Source organism: Setaria italica, chromosome VII (genome assembly GCF_000263155.2).
Source record: "Setaria italica strain Yugu1 chromosome VII, Setaria_italica_v2.0, whole genome shotgun sequence".
NCBI lineage: Eukaryota > Viridiplantae > Streptophyta > Magnoliopsida > Poales > Poaceae > Setaria > Setaria italica.
The window spans coordinates 21,768,104-21,786,470 of record NC_028456.1 but is presented as its reverse complement, the minus strand read 5'-3'; the positions used below and the strand labels follow the sequence as shown (position 1 = coordinate 21,786,470).

Sequence of the window (18,367 nt, the reverse complement as noted above, 5' to 3'; positions counted from 1 at the left end):
GGGTTGGGTGAGGCGGAGTTTGGTCTTCAAGGGGTCGGGAACGTCCGACCCTGGGACACTGGGTCGGGTGAGGCGGAGCGTGGCTCCCCCCTCCCGTGTTGGGCCGACGGCAGTCTTTATTGCCCTAGGCAGGCTTGGGCCTTTATGATTGTTGTTTTCATGGGCTTTAGGAGGTCGTTAATATTTCCCCCAACAATATTAAATATAGACTAATTACAAAATCAATTGCACAGATGGAGGTTAATTTGCAAGGCAAATCTATTAAGCCTAATTAGTCCACGATTTGACAATGTAGTGCTACAGTAACATGTGCTAATGATGGATTAATTAGGCTTAATAGATTCATCTCGGGAATTAGCCTCCATCTGTGTAATTAATTTTATAATTAGTTCATGTTTAGTCCTACTAATTAGCCTCCGAATATTCGATGTGATATGAATTTTAGTCCGAATTAAAAATTCAAACATCACCTTAATTTGACATCGACGTGAAACCATATCGCTAGCAGTTAGTACATTTTTCTTCTTGGTTTCTCACGAATCACGATCAACACAACAGCACATGTAACATAATGTGGGCAGAGACTCCTTTTCTCATTGTTTCAGTATACGGTATATGTATACAATCTCTCCCCCTCTCCGATCCTCTGCTGTCCTGCCGGCGACGGCGAGGATTCCTTTTGTACTGTTTTTCGTGAATAATTCCTTTTGTACTGTGAATTCAGCTATTGGTTCGACGAGAGTCCTTCACAGGCTCCGTTTCGTAACAACAATCGACGTCTGTGTCACCGAGCATTTATAGTTGGCCGTTTGGCCCGCGGCCCGTGAGCCGCCCACGACACGCCATTTTAGTCCGGTCCAGGTACGGCCCCGCACGGCGGCCTTGCAGGCCGGGCTGGCCCAGCCTACACCACGAGCCGGGCTTGGGCTGCTGCCTTAGCCCGTGCGGCCTATTTAGCCCGTGGGACAGCAACGAGCGGTTTGGCTCACCTCCGTGTCCATCTAAAACTAGTGGACTGCTCCTCCTAAACTAACCCTATCTGCTTCACGGCACCTTCATCCCACCGACCGTCACCTCCCTCGTGACTCGCCCTTCCCTCGCGACCGCCGCGTCCCCCCGTCCCTCGTCCTTCGCTTCCTCACGACTCCCCGGCGGCCTCCTCCCATGGCGGAGCCGGCCGCCTCCTCCTGCGGTCCTCCGTCGCCTCCCCTACGGCCCTGCCCCCAGCTGCCTCTTCCCGCGACGGAGCCGGCCGCCTCCTCCCGCAGCCCTTCGCGGCCTCCCCCACCCCTGGCGGCCTCCACCTACCCCCGGCCACCTCCTCCCGCGGCCCTTCACCGCCTCCCCGCACCCCTTCGTCGATGCAAGTCCCTGCTGGCTGCTGCTGTACTGCTGCTCCGATTTGGTGGTGATTTTGACGTGATTTGGTGGTGGCATCGCCGATTTGGGGGAATGCAGGCTGCGGTGGGGATTGGAAAAATGCAAGAGCTGGAGCCGTGCCGTGGGCCGGCACGAGCACGGCCAGGCCGCTAAGGCCCGCTAGGCTAGTGGGCTAGCATGGCCCGCCTAATAAGGCAGCAGGTTGAGCTTGGGCCGCTCCTTCAACACGTGGGCTGGCCTGACCCGGCATGGTTACTGTACGGACCTAAACAGGCGGGTCTAATTGGGCTCGTGCTAGGCCGGGCCGGACCGCCGTTTGGCCATCTATACGAGCAGTCTATCGAGTAATCCGATAAGAACACCACCTTACCATCGCCGTGAGCCGAACTAAGGGGGTGTTTGGGAGGCATGGGCTAAATTTTAGCCCCTGTCACATCGGATGTTTGACACTAATTAGAAGTATTAAAAATAGCCTAATTATAAAACTAATTGCACAACCCCAAGGCTAAATCGCGAGACGAATCTATTAAGCCTAATTAGTTCATGATTTGACAATGTGGTACTAAAGTAACCATTGGTTAATAATGGATTAATTAGGCTTAATAAATTCGTCTTACGATTTAGCCTAAGGATTCTGCTATTAGTTTTATAATTAACTTATGTTTAATCCTTCTAATTAGCATCCGAACATCCGATGTGACGGACTAAACTTGAGCGCTCGCTATCAAACATCCCCTAACTGCTTCTCCCTCCGCCGCGGCTGGTCCTCTTCGTCAAAAACAAAAGAAATCCACGGGATTTCAGCATTGAACGCAACTGCGCGAATCTGGTACGCGGCGACAGCTCGGGAATCGGCGATTAACTACGAGCGCCGCCCTGCGCCAGCCAAGAAACCGGATCCCGAGCCAAGAATCCCACCCCCGGCGATGGCGGCGTCCGGCGGCGAGGAGCGGGACCGGTCTCGGCCGGTGGTGCTGGTGACGGGGTGCTCGGACGGCGGCATCGGCCACGCGATGGCGCGCGCCTTCGCGGCGGCCGGGTGCGCTGTCGTGGCCACGGCGCGGTCGCGCGGCTCCATGCGCGACCTCCAGGGCGACCCGCGGTTCCTGCTGCTGGAGCTCGACGTGCGGTCCGACGAGAGCGCGCGCGCCGCCGTCGCGGACGCGCTGCGGGAGCACGGCCGCATCGACGTGCTCGTCAACAACGCCGGGGTCCACCTCGTCGCGCCGCTCGCCGAGGTGCCCATGGATTCCTTCCACCAGGTCTTCGACACCAATGTCTATGGTACGTACTGGGAAAATTCATTTCTTTTATTCTGCTTGCTGTCTAGTACTGCACTACTGCGTTGTTTGGCCTTGCTGGTATCCCGTGATTGCGATGTTGTCGAAGGAGGACATAATTTTAGATCCCGGAATCTGAATAGGGCATTAGAGATTCATGGATTACTATGAAGTCTTTTTTTCTTTAATTGGTCCTAACTAAGGACGCTTTGTTTAGGTAGAGAGGAATAGCTATGTGAACATATTTATATGTAATTTTAATTTCTTAAACAGTGAATTTTATTTCATCACTTGGGAAACTGGACATTGTGCTTCAGAATTTGAGTGCTTGTTAGCAAAAGATTGGTTAAGATTTAGGTCATCCTTATGTCTAGTTGTGTACGGTCCAATTTCAAATCATATTAAAGGGTCCTGTGGTCAGATTTCTTTGACACAGAGAAGGGATCTTGGATTTCATAAACACAGCATTTAGTAAAATCTGAACCTGTAAAGTCAGGAGTTCAAGTAGAACCCCTCTTCTGTCATCACTAGCAAAACTTGTGGTCAATATGAAGATGTTAGATTTAAGCGGAGTTATAAAATTGTCTCTCAGGCTATGTGCTCCATTGGATCTCTTTTCTAATGGTGGAAAGGATAACCTCTTAAACTGTGAAGTTTTTGAAAGCACAAGACTGCCAACTATTAGCTTTTCTATGTCATCATGGAGGTTAATTTTTTCAACCAAAGTGACTGGATGTAATTCCACTTACTATTTAACCTAGTTGAGCTGTTGAAGAATTGAATAGTTTGTTGACTTCAGTTGATGTGCTTGGATGGCTCACATTTTACTTCTTTTCAGATACTATTATGTTCAGATGTTCTGATACAATATTGATTTTATTGCAGTATATAACTTTTGCCCCTTTTCGCTGTAGGTGCAATGAGGATGATTCAAGCTGTTATTCCTCACATGATGGAGACAAGAAAAGGTACAATTGTGAATGTTGGAAGTATTGCTGCTATGGCACCTGGACCATGGGCTGGTGTGTATTCAGCATCAAAAGCTGCTCTTCATGCATTGAGTGACTCACTAAGGTTTGTGAATAGTATTACCTATTCTTATATTGACATCTTTATTTCAGCATCAAAACCTGGAGCCAAGGATCACAGGGATCTAATTGGCTATGCTATGTTTGTGAAAGAGAGTTTGCTAGTTTGCTTTAGGGTCAGTCAGTTGTATATAGGCTTAATTATTGGGATATTGCTTCTAAATACCCTGTTTTAAATCTAAAAACTCTGAATTTAACTGTTGGGAAATAAATAACAGAGACAGTAGCATACTAGCATTGGGTATTATTTTTGTATTTATTAATGATGTGTTTATGTGATTCCTTCATCATTGCTCTCAAGCATCACATCAGATAATTTGATCATGTGGCAAGATCCCAACAACAATTGTGTTAGTTTCCAATATTTATTGTTGTACTGCTCCATGGCTGGCTGCTTGTTATGTTTTTTTTTATACATGGTTTGTGGCTTCTGTTTCACTGCAGGGTTTTTTTTTATACATGGTTTTTTCCATACTTCTTCCTTCCATAGCTGTTATCCTAACTCGATAGAAACTCTTCACTGCAGGGTTGAACTAAAAAGCTTCGGCATAAATGTGATGATTGTTGCCCCTGGAGGAACAAAGTCGAATCTTGGGGATAAGTCTGCAGCGAAGTATGATCAAATGCATGAGTGGAAGTACTACAAGAAGTATGAGGAATCACTCCGAGCCAGGACTGACGTCTCCCAGGGCCCTGGGTCTACTCCAGCATCAGAGCTTGCAAAGAAGGTGGTTGCATTGGCTCTGAAGAAGAATCCTCCAGCTTTCTTCGCTTACGGCCAGTTCACTGCTGTTCTGTCCACGTTGTATTACGCGCCACTTTGCCTTAGAGATTACTTCTACAGGCTGGTCATGAAATGCTAGTGCCTGGAAGTATAGGATGGTTGTACTTGTACATTGCGGCTCAGGCCCGGTTCAGTTCGTAGTACTCGTATCCTAATTACCATATTTATAGGGTATTTGTAACCACAAAAGTTCATACACATTGATATGGACAGCTCTAATTTTTTCCTTGGTCGCGAGTGAAAAGTTCATGGTTGTGACACATTGATATTGTAGCTGCACAAGTAGCTGATATCCTTTGGTTGTCTGGTGCTTTGCTAATATTCTTGAATTTCTCTTCCTTGAATAAAGTTGCCATAAGCTTCTTGTACAGAATGAACACCAGCTTCTTGTACAATTTGAAGTGCAAAAACTCAAGAACAAAAAAATGCAAAAGATCTATGTCACGCTGAAGTGTCGTCTCGGCCGGCGCCGGAGGACGGCGGGTACTCCTATATGCCATCTCCAAAGGTTAAAAAAAGATATCGCAGTCGCAGGTACGGGCCACAGTAACGGCCTAACGGGAGTCCTACGACAGCTACGAGTCCATCCCTCTCGCCACAGAGGCAGTGACACAGGCAGGCAGCCAGGACCAGGCCACGCCCCGAATCAAGAGTGGGAGGCTGCCGTCCACGTGGCGTCCGGCAGCGCGGCAGAATCCGATGGCGCGCGCTCCCCATTGGCCGGTGCCCTATCCATCCTACCGCCCCCGAGATTTCCCGCGCCCTCTTGTGGCTGCTCCGCGCCGCGCACGCCACGATTAAATATCAAACCACCGTGACGTGCCCACCAGACCACCCGCCGCCAGCCAGCCACAAACTCTGCCACGGGAAGGACCTGACCCCGTCACCAGGCCATGGCGCTCGCGTCCACCTCCGCCGCGGCCGTGCTCAAGACCCCGTTCCTCGGGGCCAGGCACGCGCTCGCCAATGCCGCTTCCGTCGCCGCCGCCAAGCCCGCGCCGCGCCGCGCGCTCGTCGTCGCCGCGGCTGCCGCCAAGAAGTCGTGGATCCCCGCCTTCAAGAGCGACGCCGAGTTCATCAACCCGCCATGGCTCGATGGCTCGTAAGTTATCTCTACCTCTTCTTGCTTTCCTGATCTGAGAGGGAAGCTGGAGCTGGAACCGGAACTGACGCCGGTTTTCCTCATATGCCAGACTCCCCGGTGACTTCGGCTTCGACCCACTGGGCCTGGGCAAGGACCCGGCGTTCCTCAAGTGGTACCGCGAGGCGGAGCTGATCCACGGGCGGTGGGCGATGGCCGCCGTGCTGGGCATCTTCGTCGGCCAGGCGTGGAGCGGCATCCCCTGGTTCGAGGCCGGCGCCGACCCGGGCGCCATCGCACCCTTCTCCTTCGGCTCCCTCCTCGGCACGCAGCTGCTGCTCATGGGGTGGGTCGAATCCAAGCGGTGGGTCGACTTTTTCAACCCGGACTCGCAGTCCGTCGAGTGGGCCACCCCATGGTCCCGCACCGCCGAGAACTTCGCCAACTTCACCGGCGACCAGGGATACCCCGGCGGCAAGTTCTTCGACCCGCTCGGCCTCGCCGGCACCGTCAAGGACGGCGTCTACATCCCCGACACCGAGAAGCTCGAGCGGCTCAAGCTGGCCGAGATCAAGCACGCCCGCATCGCCATGCTCGCCATGCTCACCTTCTACTTCGAGGCCGGACAGGGCAAGACGCCGCTCGGCGCGCTCGGCCTATAATTCGCCACCGCGACCCTGCCGTCTGTACTTGTACTCATCGATCGAATCGGCCGAGTTAGTTCACGATTGCGCGCGCGGTGAGGGGACGTACTGCTGCATCAGATCAGACGCATGCATCAATGGACCTTGCATGGGATTGATTGGGTGATTGGAGGCTAAAGAAGAGCGCGTAGCAGCAAATGTATCTGTGTTCGTGACTTCTTTTGGGTGGTGTGCGTGAACCAAATGGGGAGTTCTTTTTTTCCATGTATGTACCATGTAATATAGTCCGGATCGATTTCTGGAATCAATTAAGGCAGGATGAGTGAGGACATTTCGTTGATCTCTTAGAACAACATTGCTTGTTATTGGATCTTTTTTTAGCCACTTGTTGTCGGTTTTGTTAGAACAATGCTAGATGTATGTCGACTCATTCAGGGAGGCAAAGTCTGTTGAATTTCTTAACTTTGGTTTGATTGTAGATTCCATGCGACCATTTTCTCGGACGAGACCACCCCATTTCTTCATGTAGCCTTTTTCTTCGACGACCTGCACCATTTTCAGTCTTTGGCGAGCTCTAACAACGATTGAGGTAATGTCCAGCTATAGAGGATATAGCAACAATGGTGATGGACTGATGGTTGGCAGGCGGGATAGTGTGGTCGTAGGGGTTAAAAATGGCCATGGTGGTGGAGGACAGCCGGTTGGACAATAATACTAGTGGTGGGGGAAGACAGACGTTGAAGTGATTAGCAAGGGAGTGGTTTGTGGAAGAAAATCGGATGGAATAATTCACCCCGTGCCACAGAATGTTCCTAAAATTCCTTATATTATGCCATTGCTCGTGGCAATGACTTGTGGGACCTGGACCCGCATGCCACTGGAAGGTGGAAGTTGAGAAGAGCGCGGAGCGGGGAGAGAGAAGAACAATGATATGTGCGTATGATGGACAGTGATGGCGATGGTAGATCCATGGACCTCATTGGTAACAGGCTAACAGCAGGAGGTGGCACCATGGTGCGCAGGGTTGGCAAATGGGAATGAAAAGGCAAGTGTCTTGCGTGGTGATCGAGGGCGGCCCGATCTCTCAATAGTTTGAACGGAGAGATCTTTTCTTATCATATTTGGTATGTTTTAACTTTTGACTAATCTTTGCGCAGATTTGGTATATTTGACTCGAGCGTTTCCGTCCCTTCCACATTCGATATTCCCCTCTCCTCCCCCACATCTTCTCCAGCTCTAGCAAGGATAGGTTTGGGAGTAGGGAAGGGTTTCTCAATAAGAAAATTTCGAGTTATTAGCGGGAAGGGCTAGGGTGGAGGACAAACACCAGAGCGTGCAAGAAAAAATATTGAGGAAGAAGAAATGGTGAAAATAGTAGTTGTTTGTCGGAGCAGCAAAGGCGCCACTAAGTGTTTGAAGGGGGTGTGGGAGTACGTGTTGAAAGAAAGTCCACAGATAGGATCGGAATGTAGATGATTCGTATTGGAGACATGTTAACATGGTAAAGGATAGTGAATCCTGCATCCATTCTTAAATATATGATATTTAGAACAAGCTAATTAATTTAGAATTAAATTAATTAATTTCTTCTAAATATTATATACTTTTGAATGGATGGAGTAATCTAATGATGAAAGTTATCGGAGACGAGAGGAAGATAGAGGTAGGCGCTCACCGGCGGGAAACGGCTCTGGCGGAGAATGAAAACACTGGAGCAAGACGTACACAGTGAAATGGTCTCGTCGTCGTCGTCCTCCTGTTTGACTAAGGCGGTTGCTTGATTGCATCAGCTGAATGCCGTATTGTGCCAAATAAACTATACCTAGGTGACGCAAGCAAGATAGTTCATTGGACCCCACTGAAGCCAAGAAAATGTGGCGGGGAACTAGCTGGTACACCGAACTGGTGCTTCTTCTGGTACCTGACAAGGTCCTATGTTTATCTGACACCTCGGAACGAACAAACTAATTAGGCCATGTTTAGTTACTCCCAACTTCCAACTTTGACACTATGCAAAAAGAAGATTCCCCATCACATCAAACTTGCGGTACATGCATGGAGTACTAAATATAGATGAAATTAAAAAGTAATTGCACAGTTTTGTTGTACTTTGCGAGACGAATCTTTTGAGCCTAATTAGTCAATATTTGGACAATAATTCACAAATACAAACGAAACGCTACAGTGTGCTACAGTGCTGTAACAGTAATTTGGCACCTCCCAAATTCGCCAACTAAACAAGGCCTTAGAATTCTTGATATGGAATTCTTGATACATACCTCCTACGTCCCAGAAAGGATGGAATTGTCAAGTTTCAATGTGAGATTAGCAGAGATGCGAAATTATGTATGTACCCTGCTCTCCATCATTGCATCTAGACTTACTGGAGAATTCTTTACAAGTTCATTGCATCTAATGCCTAAGACACCAGGCAACTAGGGTGACAACAGCCACGCAGCATACACGACCACATTTTTTACAAATGGAAGTACAACAGAAGCTAAAATAACCATGACCACACATTTTAAATTTTCATTTGGCGCTAGTTTGTCATACTACAAAAGCACGGTGGCCACCAGGTAACTCTTCCTCCCATCTCCTTTCATTTCCTGCTCACGGCGTAGAGTGCTCCAGCTCCCATGATTTTTGATTTCAACTCAGAACCACCAGATCAGGGAGAGCCCTTCACTGACATGACATGAATAAGGAGCCACCAGATGAACTACCAATCCCCATCCATGAAGCCTTACCAGACCTGAATGAAGGGCACCGGAGGAGGAACAACCCTTCCAAATCCATCAAGCACAGGAAGCACAACTTGCTGGAGGTGAGATTGCTGGAGGGAAAAATGAAGCAATCAGTTCAGGTAAGTTCTTTCATGATTTCATCTCTATAATTGTTACGAGTACAAGAATGAAATTGGCTATCTACATTTGTACTTACCTCATTGTAGTGCACGCTGATGATGAACAACATCAACCTAATCTGGATGGAGGTGTCATACATGACCTCAATGTACATCCTACTGATGATGAGCACCAAGCAGTTAGAGAGGTCATACCTGACCTCAATGTGCATCCTACTAACGATGAGCACCAAACTGTTGGAGAGGCCATACCTGACCTCAATATGCGGCCTACTTATGATGAACACCAAGCACATGGAGAGGCCATACCAGACCTTAATGTGCAACCTACTCATATTGAACAGCAAGCAGATGGAGATGTCGCCTTTGATGTTCTTGATGAACAAGATGATTTTTATCTCAATTTACTAGTTCCTGGCCAACACGAAGAAATGCAACAGAGTATGATCAGTAACCTACACTAATCTTCTTTGTTTTTCATAATTATGCACAACAATTTTATTTTTAATCAATAGCAGCCAACCTTGGTTAATTTAAACATGGAATGCGAGATAGAAATATGATTGATTCAAAATTTATTGAACCAAATGGGCATAATAGTCTGTGTTTTACAAATGCATATATTATGTGAATGGCCAATATGCGCTACACAACTAATCTGTAGTTTTTTTAGTAAGTGATGCCTACTTCGAGGCCATGGAGGAGGACATGCACGAGTATGGTGTCCACACTGAGGAAATGGACATTGTCTTCAACCAAGATGAGCTGCATGACTCAAGCAATGAACATGGACATGGAAATGCAAATGTTCGCACTAGGTCAAAAGATCTTACCCCAACTCAAATTGTCTTCAACCAAGACGAGCTGCATGACTCAAGCAATGAACGTGGACATGGAAATGCAAATGTTCGCACTAGGTCAAAAGATCTTACCCCAACTCAAATTGTCTTCAACCAAGACGAGCTGCATGACTCAAGCAATGAACGTGGACATGGAAATGCAAATGTTCACACTAGGTCAAAAGATCTTACCCCAACTCAAAAATAACAAATATATGAAGCTTTGCTTGAGAGAAGTGTCAATGGAAAACTAAGAAAAAACAGTACAAACAGGGTTGCTGAATTATTCAATGTCTATTGATCAGCGGTGTGGAGGATTTGGAAGCGTGCAAAGCAATGCCATGCTAATGGACTACCACTTGATATCGGTTCTAGAAAGCCCAAGAACTATGGCTGAAAAAAGGTTGAAGTTGACCTATCATAGGTTCAAACAAAAGCACATTACATAGGTTGTTCAAACAAGGACTCCTAAGACGACACTCTAACACAATAAAGCCATATTTAACGGAATCGAACAAAAAGGAAAGATTGCGGTGGTGTGTTTCAATGCTAGATCCACGTAGATTGCAAACTGAACCAAAGTTTATTGAAATGGGTAAGATCATCCACCTGGATGAGAAGTGGTACAATGCCACAAAATGGGATACGACCTATTACTTGCATCCGGATGAGGATGAGCCACACCGGACTGTCCCCAACAAGAATGCCATTGGAAATGTGATGTTCTTAACTGTAGTTGCCAAGCCTAGGTATGACGATGAAGGTAATTGCACATTTGATGGCAAGCTAGGCATCTGGCCTTTAATAAGAAAGGTATACGAACCTACATGCTTCATATCAATTAGTTTATGTTATGTGTTCACAAAGGTAACTTGTGTGCCATTATACGTAGGAACCCGCTAAAAGAAGAAGTGGTAACAGATCAAGGGGGACTATGAGATGGTACCTGATTAGTAAAGTCCTATGCGCCATCAAAACTCGTTGGCCTCGAGAAGAAGCAGGGAAACTATTTGGATTCAACAGGATAATGCTAGAACTCATGTCCCGATTGATGATGAAGACTTTGCAAGAGCAGCAGCCCAAACTAGGTTTGACATCCACCTCATCAACCAACCCCCTAATTCCCCTGATATGAATGTCTTAGATCTAGGATTTTATGCTTCCCTTCAATTGAAGATAGATACAACAACCTCTACAAATTTGGATGAACTGATTGCAAATGTCAAGAACAAATTTCAAAATTATGATGTAAATGATCTGAGAAATGTCTTCCTCACATTACAAGAATGCTTGATTGAGGTGATGAAGGCTGGTAGAGGGAACAAATACAAGATCCCTCACATGAACAAAGAAAGGCTTGAGATCCTAGGCCTCCTTCCCAGATCCCTGAATTGTGATCGTCAACTATATGAGAGTGTGATGGAGTCCCTGGGTACTTAGTTGCTTTAGGATTATGTAGTATAGTCATTTTGCTCCCATGTATTGGTACTGTCATGGCAATGTAATATCAATGTGGTCCTGGTATGAGCCATGTAATGGTTGTGTAATGCCTAGCTGCTGTAGTTTTATAACTTGGTCAATGTACTGCTACTGTGATACTCAGTTAGGACCACCACCTATATTTATAAAATTGGGTAACATTTCATAAACGTGCAAATGGTGTAGTAACACATCAATCGGTTGCAGTAACATATCTATCACACAGCATCATTAGTTCACATCTCACCTAACAACATCATTAGTTCACATCGCACCTAACATCATTAGTTTACATGCCACGTAACAGGGGTGCATGATGCCACATCAAAAGCACTATCCGACATCAAAAGCAGTTCATCAGCATACATAAACCAACAACAGATACACTATGGTTTGAAGAAGATAGGTACCAGGATCTTGTACATGATGACAAATTCGTCGTGGAAGAGTAGATCCATGTTGGCAAGCACTGCCAATGCTTGCACCTCTGGGGTCAGGTTCATGGTGGCAGCCATTTCGGCAGCTTTTTTGGCGACCACCTAAACGACGCCTAGAGAACCCTCAGCAGCCAGCTCCACACCATCGGCAACTATGTTCGTGTCCAAGACATCCGTGCTCGTAGGGAGGTCAGCAGCGGCCTCTGCACTGCTCACCTCCACCTCCCTGACGGAGTCTTACCAACTATGTGATTCAGCTTCCCAGCATCGCCACTGTTGCACAACTTCGCGCCTTCCTTCATCGCACTGATGCGGTGGCGCATCTTGCAGCGATGGGTTGGGGGCCTACTGCCACCAGCCATGGCAACAACGCCGAACAGGGAGGAGATTGGGGCCTTGGATGATTGGATCTGGATGGGAGAGGATGAGATTGGGACCTTGGAGGCTCGGATGATTGGATTTGGATAGGAGGAATAGAAGGGGTAAGGGTGGTGCGACTGTACGAGCGCCTCTCACCTTTCTCGCGATTCTTCAGCTGCCGTGTTTTTTATTTTCCGGTGCGGAAGGCTGGAGGCTTCGCGGACGGACGGATGGATAGGGTCGAGCGTGTGGTGATCTATCAATACTAGTACTCCAACCTCACTTAAAAGCTATCAATACGGACGGACGGATGGAATAGCATGTTTTGTTTTTTTTTCCCACTTAAAAGTTTATTTCCAATCAACTCACAGGATCACATTCTTTTTGGACAAGATTCAAACCAGGATCACATTCTTTTATCTTTTTGGGACGGAGGAAGTACTATACATAAAAATGTAATATACATAAAAATGTAATTTATTTGAACCGACAAAAATTTTGGTTATTAGACATGCAGGGGCAGCAATGGATGCACATGTTGTATGCATGCAGCATCACTTGCTTAATTTGCCCTTGCTCAGCAACCATTTGCACACGCTAAGGCCAGCGTCTGAACTTCACCGTGCAGAGGGGTATGCGTAAGACTCTTGCGCTGCAGATGACAGAAGTTTCTTCCTTCATCTTGGAGAATGAAGACAGAATTCCAAACAAACTTAGCTTGCTTATCGCTCACCGGAATAAAATTAAAAGAACTTGAGGAAATAATTAAACAGGCGTAAGTAATTAACATAGCACTCCACCTAGCCCTTACCGTGTCGTTCTAGCTAACTCACCACTCTAGTCAGTCGTAAACCCCCCACTGCCAGATCGGGCTGTTCAGGAAGTCGCTCATGTCCACGACATCAGCGACTCCCAGCATGCTGCGGAGCATGTCGTGTTCGTGCACCGACGACGCGTCGTTCGCCGCGGCCTGATGAGGGACGACAGCACCGCCGCCGTGCTGCTGCGAACCGTGGAGGAACATGTCGCGGTGCGCCACCGGCGCGGCCTCGTCGACTGCGCCACCGCCGCTGTGCTGCCCGCCGTCCCTGACGACTGCCACCGCGCCCTTGACGTCGTGCTCGCCGTCGTCCTCGGTCCCCTGCAGGCATCGGTAATAGAGCCTCATGAGCTCGTCGATCGAGCTGCGGTCCGCATCGGGGACACAATCTATGTCCGGCAGCGCCAGCAACGCCTTGCCGACGTCGACGCCGCCGCCGCCGCCGCCCGCGTTGCTGTCGCCCTCGCGGCCGACCTTGCGCTTGCGCTTGTCGACGTGGTGCGCCGCCGCTAGCGGGGAATCGACGTCACCGGCGTCGGGCCCGCCGTCATCGTCCTCGTCCTCCTCGAGCGGCGTGATCTGCAGGGCGCGCTGCGCGTGGCGATCGAGCGCCTCCTCCTGGGTGATGACCTTGGACCAGGTCTCGGCGTCCCTGGCGCTCATCTTGTGCTGCAGCCGCTTGGACTGCCACACGAGCTTGCGCATCTGGTCGAAGCGCGGGCTGAGGTGCTTGATCACCGCGCTCAGCAGCGAGATCTTCCAAGCCTTCTTCAGGTCGTGGGGCTTCCGGTACGGCGGTGGGCCCTGGTGCGCCTGGGCCTCGCCCTGCGACCCCCACCAGGTCTCCTGCCCCGTCGGCCACCACGGCGGCGCCAGGCCCCGGTCCAGCGGGAAGCTCCGCTGCGGGGGCTCGCAGTGTTGGATGAGCGCCGACAGCAGAGAGCCCAGCGTGCTGTCCTGGATGTCGTGGAGGCCGTGGAGGAACGACGCCGCCATGGGGCTCCCGGGGTCACCCGCCGCCTGGTGGACGCCGGACAGGAGCGCCAGTGGCCCGGCCTTGTCGAAGCCGACGTCGTCCTTCCACCAGCCGCGGAGGCTGTCGGAGGAGCCGGACACGGGCACGCCGGTCTCGTCCACGACGCCGTACACGAACCCGCGCGCGTTGCAGGCCTCCATCATCTTGAGCATGTGCCGGATCACGCCGTCCTGCGCCCGGAGCATCGCCTTGCGCCGGTACCGCGCCTGGGGCGTCTCCTCCTTCTCCTTGGTCAGGGCCTGGTCCCAGTGGTCGGCGCCGGGCTGCTGCTGCTGCTGGCCCTGGCCGGCGTCGGGGTGGGGGCGGTCGCGGCCGGAGCGGCCCTCGAGCTTCATGAGCAGCAGCTGGTCCTTCCACATGCGCTTCTTGAGGTTGGCGATCTCGATGGACTCGGACCCCGACTCGGAGTCGCTGAAGAACTCATCCTGGCTCTCCGGCTCCTGCCCGGCGGCATGGTCATCGACCTTGCCCTTGTCCTCGGTGAAGGCTTTGTCCATGGTGGTTGGTTTGCTGGCAGCATGAGAAGAAGGCTTCTGATAGTAATCGATGCTCTCGCAGTTCTCCATGGCCTCAAATGTGCGCGCGTGGCGACTGTGTACTGTGTAGTGATGCTTGCAGTGGGATCGGAAGTAGTGATGACTGTTGATGGAGAAAGGTGGTGGGGCACTGGGGACGACTCCATCGAGCCCCGCCTAAAAAGGTCCCGGCGAATCTCTGCGTGGCGCGGAGAATGTTGTAGAAGAACGCTCGCCGTGGCAGCGCCTCGGGGCCGGAAGGGACGCCACTGGCCGTCGTCGTCTTGTTACAGTTAGGTACGCACTGTAAACCAGCGCGTGCACATGCGAAGGACGCGCCCTCACACTTTTTACCCCTGCTGCAAATGCTTGCCATCACAGGCCAAGCCTAGGCCTAGCTAATCGGCAGACGTGGGTCTACGGCGTGATCGATCTACCTGACGATGAATTAATGGAGGCCAGGAAGGCAGGTGCAGAGGAACCTCCGGGGCGAAGGAAAGCAGCAGCGCTAGAAGCTTCGTACGGCCGGCGAGGTGTGGCGAGCATTCAGCGATTCATGCGAAGGCGTGGTGGAGATTCGCCATGTCCCGCGCGCATGTCTCCGACGTACGGTGGACGCGATCCCTGGGAGAGGGAGCTTGCATGGTGCATGCGAGCCATTTGTGACTGTTTCATGCTGCGTTAGCGTCGTCGCTGACGCAGCGGAAGCTGCTTACAGACGACAACATACACGGTGTTTGGATACTTGCATTAAAATTTAGTTCGGATCACATGAAATGTTCGGATGCTAATTAGAAATACTAAATATAGATTAATAATAAAAATAATTATATAAATGAGGTTTAATTCGCTAGATGAATCTATTAAGTCTAATTAGTCTACATGTGATGCTACAGTAAATATGTGCTAATCATAGATTAAAGATTCATCTTGTGAATTAGCCCTCATTTATGCAATTATTTTATTATTAATCTATATTTAATATTACTAATTAGCATCAAACATCCGATAGCATCAAACATCCGATGTAACCAGGTTAAACTTCATGCAAGCACCCAGAATATTCTGAAAGCCAAACTTCGGCGTTGACTTGTCTAGCTAGGTACGCATCGGGTTTCGCGACAGATATCGAAAGTTCGAAACCGATCGGTGCCTGATGCACATGAGCATTCGCCTTTGAACTTCTTTGGTCGATGCCAAGCTGTTGCTGCTTGAGCCACCCGTTCTGTTTCCAATCCTTTTCTGAACCGGAAAAAAAAATGAATGAGCATTGTCGCTCCATTAAGGAGGTGGTGGCTAAATATGCACGTCTTGGAGCTGCTGTTGGATAATCCAATTTCCAAAGACATCACATGATACTGGCGGGCGGGCGTGTCATTGAAAACCCCTATATTTATCCATGTTTATGTGTTTCAACTTTCAATTGTCTGAAAAATAGGATTTTCAATGGTGAGCGACGAGCTTGATCAGCAGCTCGAGCGACAAAAACGCTCGAAGAGGGTGGCAACAGTGGGAGAGCTACCGGATGAGGGTGCTGCCGCGTTGGTCAGTGGGGTAGGGCAGCAAATCTTGTTATAGGGTTATAAAAGTAGGATGTGATGCGTAAACTAGAGGAGTGAAAAATGAAGTCGTATGCAAATTGCCGTAAATGTTGTATGTGACTCAAATTCAAGTTTGATTAGGACTTCTATTATTGAAAATTGAGCGTTGAATCATACTAGGTGTAACTCCTACTTGCATGTACGAGGATCTTGGAGAGGACTATATAAATAAGGGAGTGGAACCTCTAGAAATAAATCAAGCTAAAGGCAAACACTAAGGTCTCATCCAAAGCTTGTGAAAGGTAATTAGAAGTGCTTAAGAGGGATAGGCTAGATAGTTCTGTAGTACTAGATTCTTGTACAGGGCAAGAATCGAAGGGTTCTAGATGGTCAAATAGGGTTGTGAGGGAGCGACAATCACTTGTACTCTTTTGAAGTTTTTGGAGTTGTGCTTAAAAAATTTGTAGTCGGCTTCGCCAAAATTCTATTCTCTTGTCGTGGTTGACTCAACACCGCCATCTAATATTTTCACGAAATTCATCTACATTGTTCTCGATACGGTGCAAGCTCGTGTCGTAGTTGCAATTTTCTTCTTTCTATCTAGATCAGAAGCTGCTGCACATAACGAGAGGTTGCAATTTTCTTCTTTCTAGATCAGAAGCTGCTGCACATAACGAGAGGTATCAGATTCTAACAGTAAACAACGAGAAAAGCATGCAATTGACGGATAGCGACCCCCTCACCTTGTTCTCCCCTTCCGTAGATTATAAAGACGACGTCCAATGGACACTATGAAGAAAACAGTCAATTGACTAGTAGTGCCTCGCCATATCTCTGCACTTTTTTTAGATTTGAGAATGTACTCCCCCCTCCTTTCTTATGTCATAGTTTGACCTTGCACAGTCTTTATTGTAATAATTTGATCATTAATATCTCACTAGAACATTCGGTACGCGATGCGCGCCCTACTGTCATCCTAACATTAGGACTCCTAAATCAAACTGTGAAGCAGCACAACCAGGCTATCTATGCCTTCGACAATAGAGAAACTACCAAAGCAACGCAGCAGTGTTGAATTTCTTTGCTAGCATAATAATGCATCAAAACCATCCAACCAGTATAGCAACCCAAATCCACAAAGTAACTCAAGAAGCACTTGCTGCATCTACCATAGATGCATATCAGTATATCCAAAGCAGGTTCATGATGCTAAAGAGGATCGTTGTAAGTGACATAAAACATATAGCCGTCTAGCACAGCAGCAATTTTTTTGAAGTTTAAATGCTAGACTTTGAGCATCAGGCGATCAAGCACACACATAGCGCTGGTCGCAACTGGTAGAGTGCAAAATTGGCATGATCTCTCCTTCTTGCTATGCATCCTTGCTTGGGCTGTAAAGGGGGAAAGAATCATTAAAAAACATTTCCCTCGGTACTGTAATGAGGACAACTACAGAACTTGTTGCTTAACTTCATCCTAAACATCAATAAGAGGAGTGCAAGCCTGAGAGTAAGGCGGAGCAAGGAATTACCTAGTCTTAGCAGTGTCATCTGCGCTGCCATCACCCTCATCGTCCCCTGCCCCTTCATAGAAAACAGCTTCTACCATGTCTTAGTTTTGTGTACTGGATATAAGTTTTGTGTATTCTATGTACGAAAAAAAATGCAAAGAAACAGGCTGTTGGTGAAGCCAACCTTTTCCTTGTAACACTCTACCATGTCTTAGTTGTAGAATCACCAGAGGCATCTGCACCAGTAGGAACAGCGCTACTCTGCACGAAATCATACCAAAAGAAGCAATGAAGATCACTGTGTAACTCAGTTACTCAAGCAGCCAGCACACATACAGACCACTGCAACATGTTTAAATCAGTTGCAGTTGCTCTCTTTTCTTTAATAAATCACATATGTTACTACTTGTCTGCACAGGCATATTCAGATGAAAGTTCTAAGCCGTAAATCATGTCAGATTGCAGATACAGACTATCTCATATGTATCACATTAATTCTAACCATAACAAAAGAAGAGACTATACCAAAAGCAGGAAATTGAACCTAGCATTGCAATGTAATCCCTTCCTGGAGGTGGCCCATCAATGACCTAAGCAAGAAAGATACAGATAAACATGGTAAATCATGCATCCCTGTACATATATATCTCAACTCAGCTGAAGTATTTAATTTTGGCCAAAAGAGTGGACATAATGCAATAGAAAAC

General features: G+C 48.3%; 3 protein-coding genes across 4 annotated transcripts; 2 read left to right on the top strand and 1 right to left on the bottom strand.

Moving 5' to 3' along the window:
* Window positions 1-2,129: 2,129 nt before the first annotated feature.
* Window positions 2,130-4,872, top strand: LOC101767659 (short-chain dehydrogenase cctT). Its single transcript, XM_004975773.3, has 3 exons — window positions 2,130-2,664; window positions 3,575-3,734; window positions 4,275-4,872. Exons 1-3 carry the CDS (start codon window positions 2,307-2,309, stop codon window positions 4,609-4,611), a joined length of 855 nt encoding a protein of 284 aa, XP_004975830.1. The 5' UTR covers window positions 2,130-2,306; the 3' UTR covers window positions 4,612-4,872.
* Window positions 4,873-5,332: 460 nt separating this feature from the next.
* LOC101767264 (chlorophyll a-b binding protein CP24 10B, chloroplastic) lies at window positions 5,333-6,610 on the top strand. Its single transcript, XM_004975772.4, has 2 exons — window positions 5,333-5,634; window positions 5,726-6,610. The coding sequence occupies exons 1-2, from the start codon at window positions 5,426-5,428 to the stop codon at window positions 6,273-6,275; spliced, it is 759 nt and encodes a 252-aa protein (XP_004975829.1). The 5' UTR covers window positions 5,333-5,425; the 3' UTR covers window positions 6,276-6,610.
* Window positions 6,611-12,897: 6,287 nt separating this feature from the next.
* On the bottom strand, window positions 12,898-14,802 carry LOC101766570 (ETHYLENE INSENSITIVE 3-like 5 protein). 2 transcript variants are annotated; one of them, XM_004975771.2, is made up of 2 exons: window positions 13,533-14,802; window positions 12,898-13,379 (listed from the first exon to the last, which is right to left on the bottom strand). In XM_004975771.2, exons 1-2 carry the CDS (start codon window positions 14,658-14,660, stop codon window positions 13,080-13,082), a joined length of 1,428 nt encoding a protein of 475 aa, XP_004975828.1. In that variant the 5' UTR covers window positions 14,661-14,802; the 3' UTR covers window positions 12,898-13,079. The 2 variants fall into 2 exon arrangements, with proteins under 2 accessions (XP_004975828.1, XP_004975827.1); XM_004975770.2 differs by having other exon boundaries at window positions 12,898-14,801.
* Between the last annotated feature and the right edge of the window lie 3,565 nt (window positions 14,803-18,367).